The sequence below is a fragment of the Anguilla anguilla genome, chromosome 11 (genome assembly GCF_013347855.1).
Source record: "Anguilla anguilla isolate fAngAng1 chromosome 11, fAngAng1.pri, whole genome shotgun sequence".
Lineage (NCBI taxonomy): Eukaryota > Metazoa > Chordata > Actinopteri > Anguilliformes > Anguillidae > Anguilla > Anguilla anguilla.
In genome coordinates this window covers 32,516,843-32,532,326 of record NC_049211.1, presented here as the reverse complement: position 1 = coordinate 32,532,326, position 15,484 = coordinate 32,516,843, and the positions used below count along the sequence as shown (strand labels likewise).

Sequence of the window (15,484 nt, the reverse complement as noted above, 5' to 3'; positions counted from 1 at the left end):
GCAAGAGACCAACGTAAACCTGCGACTTTGATTTATTTGAATACAGGCTACGCTATATTTGTGTATAAACCCCAACAGTGCTTCATAGATTTTTCATCATGCCTTCTTATAATGTGAAAAATTGACACTGTTTACAATGGCAACAAACTGAAAAGCGATTACCCGTGATAAATTAATATAGTTTCAAAATAAAAACCGAATCATGTCTCTCTCACACATACACATACACATACACTTAACTGCAATAGAAAGAGAACAATTATTGCTGTTGACATTTTCTTTCGTTTTAAAACTTCTTGTACTATTTTATTGTGATACAATTTAAGGTGTAGTATTTTGTTTCACCGTTGCACGCTGAATGTAACTGTAACCATGATAGGGGTTATCGCTCAATTGAAAGGGGAACAAAATGCGCATGGGTATTTTATTTTTGTCAAGGTTTGCCATACTCATAAAAAAACACATAATCATGCAAAATGAAACATATATGATTTACCATAGTTTTGAGAATCTTCAGTGGAACCGTGATTATCACAGTCTACAACAAACTTTTTGCAAACAAAAAGGCTAATTTATACTTCCACAAATGCAACTTAAAGAAAAATAAAAGAGCCGTGAGCTCTCAAAATGCCTTAACGGTTTTAGAAAACCGTATATATATGCTTTCTATACTACTTAGTTTAAAAGTATTAAATGTAGCCTTCTCCAACAGCGAAACTCGATTGTGTAAAAGGTGGCAACTTAGAGACGATCCCTACGGAAGTCTACTGTAGCTCGCCTGTGTTTTCAGTCGAATAGCCGCATTTGCTCTCTGTACAGAGCAGGCTAAAGGAGGCAACTGAAGACAAGAGTGCCATTGCCTAGCCGGGCGTTTATCTCGACACCTCGCTGGATTTGTGGTGTTATGTACAGTGATTGTATCTGAATCGTCTGGTTGTAAGCTTGTGCGTTCGGGAGTTAGCGTTTACCAGTTACACTATTAAAATAAATTCCTCATTAAGTTTGGTATTTTGTTCAGTCTGAAGAATCGGAGCCCAACGAAAGACAACTGCAATTGTCATTCGCTATTTATGTTTGTTTTGTTTGATAGAACCGAAACAAAAACTCCCAAAAGGGATGCTTTAAAACTTAGGTTTATTGTTTTCCTACTTAAAGGGAAGTTTATCTGAAACAAGCTGAGAATCAGCAGACACACTTGGGTTTCGGAGATGCACTGGTGTAGCGGAATGGATTGAAGTCGCGTCTTTGGATTTCTTTGCGCGTGCGAGTGTTACATTCTTTCAGAGGAAGATTTTATTCCGAATCTAAAAGGATAACGAAGGTAACCATGGAGGAAGAAGGGCAACAGGACAACGGCGTTCAAAACTCCAAGGATTCCGATCGCCAGCTCCGTTTGAGACTCTGCGTTTTAAACGAAATCTTGAACACCGAGAGGGATTACGTACGGACACTGCTTTTCCTACAGTCGGTAAGTTGGATTTCTTTTCCTAAACGTCCTCCCAAACTGCATAGTTTTGGCCAACAGGTTGCGAGAAACCACAACATGTAGTTTTTTAAATGGAGTTTTCCGGTTCCAGCTTTCTTGCTACGCTACACATCGCTATTGCTACAGTGGTGTGTGTGTGTGTTTACTCCATAGTTTGCTAGCAATACATTTTCGTAGTCGTAGACCACTTTTTAAATAAATGACTTGATGCATTAGCCAGAATGTACTGATAATGAACAACTTGCTTAAACATATACAATAGCTATAACCTTGCGAAAGCTGCATATCTGTATGTGGCAGGTTTGTAATACAAGTGCAGTCTCATCAAAGGCTGCACAGTATTTACGATAACTATCCAATTTATAAACTACTTAGGGTTATATTGTACCTTATTGCGCAATAGCGCTTTTTATGAGGGTGTGCATTCTTCGGACTTAACAGTTTGCAGACACAGTCTCTACAAACATCGGGTTATTAATGGCGCAGACAGGTTACAATGTAGCTAAAGGACCTTTCATTCATGCTTCCAAGTGTCAGCCCGCGCGCTCGCCATGCAAGGCATTGCAAGCGATGTAATGGTCTTGCCCGAGGATCACTTGCTACATTGCGGAATTGCACGCTTGCTTTTGGAATGCGCAACCTACTTGCTTAAGTATTGTCGCAAAAAACAACGGGCTAGCTGCACAGTGGCGGGCAACCGGGCAGGCAGTAGGCTACCAACAGCACTGTTCTGTCGGTGATCACGGAATGAATCAGGAATGGCAATCACAGTTGCCTATTTTGCATGTGCATTCAATCGGTCTTGTGATCTGATCTGGATACTCCGGTTCACTTCAAGGGACAAAAAAGAAAAGAACATCAGATTGAAAAGTAAATCTAATTAGTTCATGCACTGATCGAACCTCAAAGTCCCATCCGTTTTCAGCCGCAAAGCTACCCCCATGGCAAGACGTGGGGTACCCTAACCCCATTTTGTGTGATGAGACCACTTACTTATGCAAATTAGCGGTCTTTATAATAAATGTTGAATAGCACTTCACTGCCTTGAGGGCTTTAATCTTGATAAGAAGCCATGATTCCTTTTTCCATGCTGGCGTCACTGGGGACAGATGTGCCTTCACCTTATCTGCTCAGAGACTGTGGGTGGCCAAGATATAGCGCCACAGTTTATTCATGTTTTTTTCTGTCAGTCCTTTCGATTTATCGCTTATTTTTTGGATCTGTATCCACTTTCGCTGTTTGTTGCCTGCGGTTATGAACTCAGAGTGCCAGTTGCAGAATTAGACTGTTGCCTCTTGAATACAGGAGTCGCTACGAGACACTCTGCACCCTCGTGCTAAGGCGGCGGTACAGTAAATTACGTTTCCAACGTCATTTCTCATATAGATGGGTCTAGCCTCTTTTGCTCTCTGGACACAGGTATGCGAATTCGGTTCAGTTCTGTTATTACGCGTGCCATATTATAATGGGTAAAGGATCTGCAAACCCCTGAACTCTGTCTCGTCTTGCCTGTGTCAGAGACAGGTATTGACTGGTACCGGGAACAAGTGCGGGTTTGAGGCATTTCATGGAAAACAGTAAAAATGGGGCAGGCTGCTGTGGAAAGCCATTGATCATGATAGCATTGCATGTAGCCCTCATAGCTGCACACAAACAGGATGTTACAAAGATTATGATAAACAAAGGCAAAGTTCATCTCATGAGCTCTTACTCGTGTTGCTGTTGTGTAAAAAGCACGATTAGATCTCTTTTTGATCTGTCTCAAGCTTCCCGTTTTACTTCGTTGACACTTTACCTATTCTGATTATTTGAGTTTTGATGCACATCCAGTGTGCGCCTTGTGTAATGCTAGGAAATGCCGCCAGTGGAGGGGCAAGAGTGGAAATGTGATCTACGGGGTAAAAGAATCACAAACGCAACGAGAGAAGTGGAGGGTCAGGTCTTGGGCCAACTGTGGAAGTGAGGGAGACTATTTCAAATCAAGCTTGCAGTGCAGTCTTTAAATATCTTACCAGATGAAGTTGGAATGCTTCAGGAATGAGTTTTGGCAGCATTTGAAAATGTGCATTTGATACTCCTTTGGCTGATACCGGAGAAGTCTGTGTGTGTGTGTGTGTGTGTTATATCCTTGCTCCTCTGCTGACACGTGCAGTCGGAAGCCAGGGCTATGGAGGGAAACGAAAGCGTTAGAGGCGCTGATGGCCAGGTTTGCGTGGCCCGGTGCCCCCGTCCCCACCGGACTGCCAGTCAAAAAGGACAAAAACTTAGCACCATGGAGGACTTCATGGAGGCTGGGCCTACTGGGCTGCCTGGCCCCTCCCCTATGACATCATATGGAATCTCTTTCATTTAATCCACATTCCATGGGGGGTGAAAATGGAGAAGCACAGCAGTACACAGCTGCAGGGGGGGAGGCAGGGGGTGGGGTGTGGGGGTGTCCCACAGCCTTTTCCCCTCCTCTCAGGATTGGGTTGTTCTTATAATGCAAAGGCTTGAGGAAAGTAGATTGTGTGTTTGACTAGATGGTCACTAGATGGTCATTTGTTTTGTTTTTTTATGGTATTGCATTTTAATGTCTTTATCACATTAAAATTGTAGCAAACAGAATATTGAAAAATTAGAGGTGATTGCAAATAGTGCACTTGTGAGCTAGTTGCTGATTCCCTTTTATAAATTAGATTTGCACTTATTCCTGTCATCTCTTTTCTGTGATGTAGCATTGAATGCGTTTAGGCAGCCCCCCCCCCCCCCCCCAATATTACTCAGTCAATTCCTGCAGTGTAGCCTGATAATTAAGTTTCAAGCAGTTGTGTTGCAGAGCAGACTAGGCCATCTTCGGTGTTCTACGTCTGAAAAATAAATACCTCATTCATAATCCCCCCCCCACTTTCTGATCTCATCTATCAGTGAAAGTTCAGCCTTTAAAGACCTTGTTAGCTGCTGATAAGGCGTCTGGCATGGGGTACCATATGGTTTTGGGTAAAGATAACTGCCCTCACTCCACAGAGGCTGTGCTGATTGGGTAGGTGAAGAGGAGGATTTTTTTGGTGGTGGGGGTTGTCTGGATAAGCTTAATCGATCCTTGTTAGGCAAGACGGCTTACGATCAAAAAGCCATCCATAGTTTTTTATCCTCTGTTTTGAAGTGCGTCCGCTTTCAGGACGGGCTAGAAAAACAACGCAGCGTTTTTTTGGTTTTTATTTATTTCTGGACGGTTCGCTCGGTGGAATGTTAAAACGGGAGGCAGGCCGGTCCCCGCGCGGTGTCTGTCCGTGTCGATAAACCCCGGGGCTGCAGATAGCAAAACGGCGACCCCGACGGCTTTCTGAGCCCGACGGCTTTCTGAGCCCGACGCCTTTCTCCTCACTCCGGCTCTCGCCGTTAATGCATCTGCGCTCTCTCCTCTTTTAAAACCCTTCCACGGAGACGCGGGGGTGCTGACGCTTCACTTTTAGGTCCTCTGCAGTTCTGGGGGGGAAAAAAAATGGCCGGGTAAATTGATTCCCAGTGGCGGCGCGTTTGTAAAATGAAAGGATTTTTTCGGCATTGATTTTTACTTTTCTGTAATGACCTTAAAATGAAGTCTCGTCTGGGGAGGCGGGTCCTGCCCCGAATTGACACCCTGTAAACAAGGTCATCAATTAAGTGACCAGGAGGGGTGATTGTGCCATTATGCCCTAGGGATGCACATTAGGCCCTTTGAAAGGGGCTGTGAAATTCACTCACTCTCTCTAGACGAGCATAGGCCGCATTGGAAAATACCTCAGGAGAGAAGCCTTCAAAGGAAACAAATGTATCTAAATCTGCTTAAAAAATGGCATAAAATCAATGAAAAAATACAAACGATTGAACAGAATACTGATTATCTTTTGTACCAAAATATGATTTTAAAGTCATTTAAAGGGATCGTAAAGTGTCTAAATGCCTATCAAGTGGATTGTAATGTAGGGCTGGCTAATAAAAATAATATCACAATACTGTCTATAAAAATATTGTGATACTATGTACAAAAATGACATCACAATAAGTCTGTGTATGTGCATTATCAGGAGACTATGGGTACAGTATTACAATAAATGGCCAGTTTTTTACATTACTTCTGAAGCCTGTAAGGTCCGTTGTCCATTATCATGCAGCGTCGTAGGCTTTATCGATGCCACTGTGTTACGCATGCAATGGCCATTAACCTAATCAGCGAAGTGTGTGAAGTGATTTGACAAAAAGGAAACTTCAGGAATAGGTGATATTGCAAAAGTCCCAAAGGATTAGGGATGATTGAGTGGAAAAAAAGACAAATGGAGGCCTTCTCATCTCTTTTTGGCAGTAGGCTCTGACATGCATGATGCATCCCTCTTCCCTTTTTTTCCCTACATCTGACTTTCCAACTATAGCCTCAGTTTGTTGATCTTGAACAGGTTTTTGGAAAGGAATGCATTTTTTGGCTCTCCGTTGTGTATTATGCTATGCAGGGCTAAGCTCTTTCAAAGTGCAGTGCCTACAGGTGGAATCCAACTCCGCAAAGTGGACATTTTCTGTAAATGACGATGTCCAGCTCCCATCGCGATAGCTGTCGATCATCGTCGACGTCCAATAGCGCCATCATATTGCCCAGCCCTGCTGGGATGGATTTCAGAGGGCTTGAATATCCTTGGTGACTGTGGCCAATCGGAAACATCTGGAATCGTCCCCCCCCCCCCCCCCCCCCGCAAACGCTTTTCCTTCTTCCCACCGAAGCGGCAGTCACGCCACCTGTCCCCGACTGTACGCCGCGGCCGTGTAATTAACCTTCGGAGAAAGCTGGCCCGGATCATGACTCACTCCTGGCAGCCGCGAAAGAACCTCAGTCACGGGCCGCTCTTCTGCCTCCGGGGGGTAGGGGGGTTGGGAGGAGGGGGGTGGGGCGCTTAATGTTTTTAGCATGAGCCATGTCGAGACGACCGCCGAGTGTTGATGTCTCCGTCTGTCGGAGCAAACGGACCGCGTTTCCTCCAGCACCTCGTCTTTCCCTCCTTCCACCTCTCTCCCCTGCACCTCGAGGTTCTGGGAACCCTGGGAATCCAGCCAGGGTCGGTTCCTCAGATGCCACGTTCCAGACGACAGCATGCCTTAGTGCAGACAAGAAGGAAGGCCCTCATTGGCTCTAAATGATCGGTGGCAGTGCTGTCAGCACTCAGTCCTGCAGCGCAGGTTGCTTCCACTAAGCGTGTGACGTTTCATTTTTCATTTTCAAATGGAACATTGACAGTCATTAGTTGCCGTGTTCAGATCCCACCATTCAACATTTGCATGTGCATTTTCATTTTATTTGTCCATTCAACAATCCCCGACAACATTGAAATTTAAAAATTTGATAATCATTCTGACCTGGTGTCAGGGCTCACGACAGAACCGGCCTTCAAGGTCCAAGACCAACCCCAAGGCTGAGTAGAATGTGGCTTGAGTCCAGAAACGAGACTGGTCCGGAGTATTCCTGCCCTGATGGAAGCTATAAGTGTTTGTGGTGAACGGGGCTAACGGCGCTAACACAGCTTAAACTCTGCGCAACCTTTTTGGTCCCCCTTTTCCATACCCTCCTTTAGAAGAGATGTCCTGGCGAGTCTTTGTGGGGGGAAAAGAAGGGGCACATTAAACGGCCTCCCACCCCCACCCCCGTCCGACGAAGCAGCGCTCGGTCACGGATAATTCAATTACTCGGGCGCGACGGTTTCCAAATTAATCCTCCGCTTCCTACCAGGAGTGGAAATGGAGACGTGTTTGTTGGGTGCTAATTTGTCAACTGGTAGCCTAAATCTTCGTAGCGGTTCCCTCAGAAAAGACAATTTGGTGCAGAATTTAGGACGGGGCACCATGCTAGCCAACAAGCATAGCGTGGCTTATGTCAGCGCCGTTCATCATTATGTGCGCATTGTAAGCCGTTTTTTGTATGAGACTGCCATCTTGGCGCATATTATTGTTGACTGTAGAAGAGGAAGAAGGATGAGGAAGCAGGCTGTGTTCCTAAAACAGGTTTGAACTTAAATATATCTGTTTTTATGATTGTATCTGTTTAAAAAAAAAAAAAAGAAAAAAAACCCTAAAATACTACCCCTGACACCAAATGTAATTTGATTCACTGTAGTTTTCCCTTTAATGGTTGGGTCTGCCCACATTTGTGATAAGGGGCAGTCTGTCTGTCTGCCTTGTGTACCGTCATGAGGTGCTAATTACAGCCAGTTTGTTTGTGTGGCTTGTACAATGGAGGGAGGGGAGACCGGAGAACGAGCGCATCAGTGCTCTCTTTAAGACTTCCCTTTGTTGTCTTTTGTTTTCTTTTCTTTTTTACGTCCCTCCTGCATTAAATTCACACACGCTGGTCTGTGTCTCACACAGCGTTGCTGGTAATGAACAGAATTCCCTTCCCATCCCCAGTGAACTGGAATTGAGTGCGTGGTGTGGGCTTGTTTTAAAATGTCAGTTGTGAAATAAAGAGAGCCTCAGAGAGAGGGAATGATTGGACTGAAATGACTCTTCACCTCTTGCTGAATCACTGATCATGTGTTCATATTGCGAGCAAACTAAAATTGTTCTGTGGGAAAGAGTATTTTTTCAAGCAATTTTTTTTATTACAATTCATCTGAAACAAAGTTACACTCAAATGTGTATGTGACTTTATATTCAGAAAAATCAAAAATTGATTGCAATTACTTTGCTTGAAAAAAGACCTTCTTCCACAGAATAATTTCAGTTTGCTTTTCCATATCCCATTTTAATTTGAGCGACGGTGCAACCGACTGCCTTAATTCTCATTATTGTGCTTGAAAGTGGATGCAGAACTGGAGCATGGGGTCCCAGGACATTTGGTTGAGAGGTTCAGGAGTCCCAGGGAGGCCAGGCTAGCTCCTACTGGGAGGCCTTCACAGTTGGGCCCCATGATGGATGGATGGTCTTGATGGACCTGCTGGTGTTTGCATGAAATGTTTTTTTTGTTTTTTTGTGTGTGTGCGAGTGAAGCTGTGGAGCCGGGTCTGGTGTCCTGTGAAAAAGGGTTTTTTTTTTTTTTTTTTTTTTTTTTGTATATATATATTAAAAAAAAACAAAAAAAAACCCTTTTTCCTGTCACTTGTTACATGTTGCCCCATCCCTGCACTTCTTGGTAAATTGTATTTGTCCTAATACTCTAGCTTATTCTTCTGCCTAGTTTGGCTTTGCAGATGTTGACCAGGATAGTGTTCTTTGTTCTCGGCTAGAAATAGCTTTACAAAATAAGTAATTGTACCTTACTGAACCCGTGTTCAGCAGTTGTCTACGATCATGAAAATGCACTTTTTGTACGTCGCTTTGGATAAAAGCGTCTGCTAAATGAATGTAATGTAATGTAATGAACCATCTCCATCAGAGGTGGGAAATCCAGGTTCAGAAACTGAAAGGTCCTCCCTGGTATTTCGTTCCAATCACCCGCACTTGCCAATCAGCACAATTCTTCAGCCAGGAGGCGGAACTGATCAGTGAAATCGGCTGGCTGAGTTTGTGGGTGGAAGGGACACATGGCAGGGCTTTTACTTTCGCTTGACTGTCCTCCTCTGATCTCCGTCACTGAGCTGGTTTTTGACTTCAGGGAAACTGCGTAACACCTGCGCAGAACACGCCCGGCCCGAGAGCCTCGTCTCGGAGGTCTCTCCCCTCACTCCTCCTGCTCCTCACCCTCCGCTGGCAATGGGGCCAAGTTCGCCGCATGGTCCGTCCGCTTATCTGGGCCTTATCTATTTGGCCATGAACTGTCTCCCATTATCATTATCCTGCTCTCTTTTCCTTCTGTCCTTTCGCTTTTCCGCACCAAACTGTCATTGCGTGGCCATAGTTGCGTCTGGCGAACCTGTGACGATAGCGGAAATTTTTGTGATGTTGACAAAATGGATAGTTTTACCTTTGATAGATGACCCATGTCACATTGGGAAATTACCTAGAAAACTGGAAAATTTATACCAGTTTCACATTTATCTTAGTCATAACTAATTCTGCCTTGATTATGTACTTCAATACTATTTACCACAAGTTCACAGACCATTGGACTACTGAACCCCCCCCCCCCCCCCCCCCATCCAGAAAGCCCCCCCAACAGCAGCCCGGTGTGAGGTGGAGTCTTATATCGTGATAACATCACATGCAGTGGGTATTTCTGTCAGACCAAGAGCGTTGCATTTCAGCGTTGATTGTTACACATTTTCAATCTTCTAATTCAGTTGATCAATGGGACACTTCCCAGTAATATGTAGACTGGCATGTAAATGGGAAAGATTTTTATCTGCGTTAAATATTTGATGATTGTCTAATCACAAACCCTAATGCTCATTTCTGCTGTAATATAGCCTAACTCAGCAAGGGTTTACTGGATAATGGAGAGACAACCCCCATGGTCTCTGATGTGAGAGATTTGTTTTAGAGGGAAACATTTTCGAAAGCACTCCAGTGAGCAGTGGGGAAGCAATAATCGGAGATGTAGGCACTGAATGCTGTCTCGCTGTCTGGGAAGATGAACACATTAAAAACAAAATTGGCAACTAATCTCAGACACACTGAATTGTTTTGGGAAGGATTACCGAGTAGCTTCTGGGAGATGGTTTCATCAGAGATACTGAATTGTGCAGAACAACAGTTAAGATGTTAACGTAGCAGTATTTACATGTACGGGGTGAACTCCATAATGTTAAATTAATCCTGATCATATGTAGCTCTGTACAGATTGCAGCAGTTGAATTCTCTGGGAAAAAACCCATACAGTTTGACACCCCTGGAAATGTTCTTGGCAGCCATATTAGAAAATGGATTGTGATTTAGCTGCTCCATTTGATAATGAAATCACAAGAGAAATGAAAACCGCTTCATGCGTGTCGGGAAATGGGTTTCCCATAAATCTTTTTTGCACGCACGCACAGAAAAGGCGGCACGGTGGTGCGGTGGGTAGTCAGGTTAATTGGAGACCCTAAACTGCCTGTAGGTATGAGTGTGTGAGCGAATGGCGTGTGTGCCTTGTCATGGATTGGTGACCTGTTCGGGCTGAATTCCTGCTGGGATAGGCTCCAGCACTCCCCGCGACCCTGACCAGGAATAGCGTGTATCGATAATGGATGGATGGATGGATGGATGGATGGATGGACACACAGAGAAGTCCAACAGAATTGGTTAGTTTGGGTGACCCTTTCCTGCCTTCATTTTTATTTTTTGGTTGCAGAGAGGCTAACGTTTCCAGAAGGTTCTTTCATATCCCCTTTTAGTAACAGAGCTCCACAATTAGTTCCGTCCACACATTGCCTGCCGGGACAGTGAACTAACGCTCACCAACTTCTGTTTTTACCCTTAATTATTACTCACTTTTTAAATGATTAGTTATTTACTCAATTATTAGAAAGTTGATTTTTGAGATATGGATTTATGGGAACGTTGATTCCACGAACCTGCACATTTTAAAAGTGTAAAAAAAGCTTTTTTTCTTCCCCTTTTCGACTAGAAAAACAAAAAATGTGACTCTGCAGATTGAGAACAAATGACTGGCACGATAACCATTCGAGCCTGTCGGCTAAAATGGCTGCATGACGTGAGGTTTGCACCACAGCATCGTTCTTCAGGTAAACAGGAAGGTTGGGTTGGTGCTGATACTGAAGTGAAAGGAAGTGAAATGAAGAGGAAGTCTCCATATCTCTGTATCTCTCGAACGGGGGTATCTTCGTCACACACTAAAAAGATATGGTGTGCACATCTGCTCATTAAAGAGAAGCAGGTGTTTGGGGGGGGAAAAGTTGCGGAAAAAAACAGAGAAGGCACATGTTGTGCAAAGCTCTTTATACAGATGTTTCGGAACCAATCTGTCCGTCTCTTTTGGGGCTGCAAAAGTCTGTTAGGAGAACACACCAATTAAAGATTGATTCCAAAGTGTTTCCATAAAGAAATTGCTCAACATGCTCAAGTAATTCATACTTGGAATGTTGGTGATTCACGAATGCAGGGCTGAAACCTTTTTGTGTGCACTAATTGTAAGTCTGCATAGCAGCATTAGCTAAATGCCTCAAATGTAAATGCATGCAACACGTGTCTTTGATGTTATGAAGCGATTTGTGCCATGAATATGAATGATTGGCTGTTTGTTCTGGGGTGAGACGTCTTGGAGTGAGTGACTTTCCTACAGAGGTCTAGGGGATACATGGCAGCATAAAGTTTGGTCGACATGTTTGGACATTGAGTCCTTTGGCCCTTCTGGACGCCCGTGGAACTGAAAAGTGCTCCATTGTTCCCACTGGGAAGACCCGTCGTGGTTGCGCACTCAAATGGCGGGAGACGTGTCAGGATCGTCAAATAAATCCAGATGTATCTGTCTATGTGTGTCGGGGGAGAGGGATGCTTTGGTGTCTGGAAGACCACAGAGACTCCACCCCGACCCGCGTCTCTCCTGAGGGCAGGGACACGGGATTGGCTTTCCAAAGCAAAAATTTGGGCTTCCTTCTTCTCCTTCTTACCCCTTGTGTCTTTGATAGCATTCCAGCTGATGTTCTGCGATTGCCGCGCTGTGGCAAGTTCCAAAGTTCCCATTGTCTACCTAAAATTTGGCCATTTTCAGTATGGCGCCCGCTTGGCAGGCTGCGATTGGCCGGCCGAGGACTCCGTTGTAGAAGCTGCGATTTGTGCGAAAACATACAGACTCCTGAGGAACGGCCCCCTTCCTCACCGCTATCAGATGTGACCCTGCTCCTCCCTCCACAGGCTTTTAAACCGAAACTATCAAGTGCATCCACAAGGCCTTTGAAGTGGTTGTCTTTGTTAGTGGGAAGAATTGTTTTTCGGTGCTAGCCCCACTGTGTTGCAAAAGAAGGAATTCTTGTAAACCATTTCTGTTCTGTGAGACCGTTGACAAGTCAGGGTCAAGTCACATGCAGGCGAGTGTGTTTTGGGAAGTCTTGATCTCCTTCCGTTTCGGGTCGAAAAAGACCGTCGGCGACTTGGCGAAAGACGCTGATCTGGGAGCGGTGTGGTTGCTGGAATAGAAGGAGATGGTCCTATTTGTTTTTTTAAAGCTCAAAGGCGACCGTCAGCTGATTCTGTGGGCTGTGGATGGAGGACGCCGGCCGGGGCGACGGCTAAATCGTGACATGTAATCACGTCTTCTGGTGGCAGTCCTTTTTAGGTTTAGCGTTTGGGGTTGAATCACCACCAGCCTCAGAACCTTTTGATTAGAAGGTAGCACACTGCCCTGTTTGGGTTTGCCCGCCCACGGGCCGGCACCTGTGATTAGGGCGGAGGGAACAGTCACCGATTGGTCACGTCTTCACCCATAACTCTTGATGAGTCGCCCAAGCTGCTCCGTGTGTGCTGAGTAAGCCGGAGAGGATGGAATCTGGCAACCCTAGTAGCTGATTAACTGAACTAGGGGGAGTGCACAGTTTACAGTAACACTGAAAAATCTTTTTGGGCTATTTAAATCCAGTGAGAGTACATGAACAGCCACATCACACTTCCTCTATCTGTTGTGACAGACAGACAGACAGACAGATAGACACAGAATTATTATTATCAGTATCTATACTTAATAATGACTTATTTTCCCTCCATGGCGTATTAATAGATTATTATGATCCTCTAGGGTGATGGGGCTCTGCAGGCAGGCCACAGAACAGATCCAGGCCTGGTGGGTGGTGGTCTTTGATCTGGCGCATTTTGTGAATGAAAGCTGCAGCGTAGCGTGACAGTACGGGACCTCCATCTGTACAGGGATCACTCTGTGTGTGTGTGTGTGTGTGTGTGTGTATGCGTGTGTGTGTGTCTGATTTCTGTCAGTGAACAAGGCATCCCTGGTGCCTATCGCCACTCCTCCCCCTCTCTCACCGCTGCTCTTCCTCTCTCACCACTCCTCCTCCTCTCTCACTGCTGCTCTTTCTCTATCGCCTCTGCTGTTCCTTTCTCGCTGCTTCTCTTCCTCTCTTACCACTTATCTCCCTCTCTCACTGCTCCTCTTCCTCTCTCATTGCTCCTCTTCCTCTCTCACCATTTGTCTCCCTCTCTCGCTGCTCCTCTTCCTCTCCCGCCGCTCCTCTCCCTCTCTCACCACTCCTCTCCCTTCTTTCTTTGCTGCCTGCGCATGCTCTTTCACCTTTGCCACAGTGCCACTTGCGACGATGAGGACGCAGGGAGCCCTCCTCACAGAGGGGTGCGGTGGGAGAGCGGACAGAAGTGGGCTTCTTGATTACGAGCCCTCAGCTGCTCACCAGCCAGTTCACTGGCACACTTAATCACATTTGCACAGACAAGCATTTCATTTTCAACTTTAGTGCATCTGAACAATGAACTGCAGCTCTTCTGTAACACACGACATGTAACGATGGGTATCGATGTCTGTCTGGATCCCATCAGTGGAAAAAAAAAGAACCATTTCATATGTGACATGCTTATTTCACAATTAAATGATTGAAAGAGGCTGCAGCGAGGTATGATAATTGGGTTTGACATTGTGTCTGTGTTTGCCTGCTCTCCGTGGTTATAATTTGTGAGAAACCGCCTTTCACAATTTAAAGATTGAAAGAGGCTGCACTGAGGTTGTCTGATGATTGGGTTTGACATTCTGTCTGTATGTGCGTACTGTCCATGGTTATAGTTTGTGATAAACTGCCTCCCCTGAGCAATAAGAATGTGAAAATTAATAACTCACTTTTTGTCGTTGCGTCAGAGAATTGGTTTGTAGTGCTGAAGCAACTTCTGCTGACTTTAAAGAAAACATGACCCAAGCACAGTGGCCGCATCTCAAACGGAAGCCAGTTGCCTTTGTACGCAGCATTTAAAGGCAGCAAATTAGCCAGATAGCTTGCTAGTAATCACGTTACTGTTCTGTGACATCATCCGACGAAAGCGCGTCTCAGATTAGTTGCCTTTTGAGTTTCCTTGTTAAGAAGCTACCTTTGCAGGGAACTGAATTTGGGTACGTCCCATTACTCTGCACTCCTCGCCTCCTTTCCTCCACTCCCCCACAACCGCTCGTCTCCTACCCGGAACTATGTGGAGGAAAGGAGAAGGGGGTGACAACTTTCAAGTCGCTTCACCAATACGGTTCTGTGCGTTTCACTCGTCTCCTCCAGTATTGGGACAGAGGAGAGGGGGAGGACACAAAGATCTGTGTCCGGGGCGCAGAGGAGAGGACGTGGTAGTGGAGGAAAGGAGGATGCATCCTTCGAGAGGCAGCGAGGGAGCCGCCCTTCTTTCCAGGCGTGTCCGTTATTTCCTCAGCGGGAAATCGGACCGGACGCGCGCGCGGAGGGGAGGTGTCGTATCGACGCGGGGCGCAGGAGCGGGCTCTGGAAACAGCTGCACGTCGCCCTTGGTCTCGGGCCGGGCTCGGGCCGTCAGGCGGCGTGAATTGCAGCGCATTAGCCTCTCGGATGAGGGAGGACTCGCTCGCGGGTAGAGTTAGCGCAGCCTGACTGTGTCAGGGGCTGTTTAGCGTGTCCCGAAACCTGTACTTTGCAGAGATCTGGCGGCGTCCACATGGGCTCCCCCCATCACCAGCCACGTCCAACGGCTTCAGTCAGCGTTACGAATGTGCGGTTATCTTCATGTGCTTTTAATTGATTCTAAGGCTAGTTAAGGGGCAGTGGGGGGACTGCGAGCTTCATACAGCCTGTGATTGGTTGCCATGGGCTGTCAATCACTGAGCTCTGTGAACTACTCGAAAGGCTTGCCTCTCTGTGGGCAAACGCTGATAAGCTCTGTGGCTGTCACTGATAGCGCATCATTAGCACTGCCCTTTTGAAGTCTGTGAATATATTCTGTTCTTTTACAAGTCGAGGCATTTTGAACTTCGATTGCTTCTTTGTCAGTTCTGCATTTGGCCTTTCTCTAAATTGGATGGAGTTTAAGGGTGAAGGACACTGTTGTGGTGTCAACAGTGTCCTTAATTTGCTTAGTTATCTTATTCCAAAGAAAAACGACTTTAAGTCAGTTTCTTTGACCGATTAGGCTATGTCTACATCACGGTAATTAAGT

At 45.6% G+C, this 15,484-nt stretch overlaps 1 protein-coding gene across 1 annotated transcript in view; it reads left to right on the top strand.

The window, feature by feature from the left end:
• The first annotated feature begins 808 nt into the window (after positions 1–808).
• LOC118207716 (phosphatidylinositol 3,4,5-trisphosphate-dependent Rac exchanger 1 protein-like) overlaps positions 809–15,484 on the top strand; it is a 114,596-nt gene continuing 99,920 nt past the window's right edge. The window contains exon 1 of the mRNA XM_035381590.1: positions 809–1,468. Coding sequence (XP_035237481.1) covers positions 1,328–1,468 — 141 coding nt within the window. The 5' untranslated portion in view covers positions 809–1,327. The remainder of the gene's footprint in view (positions 1,469–15,484) is intronic.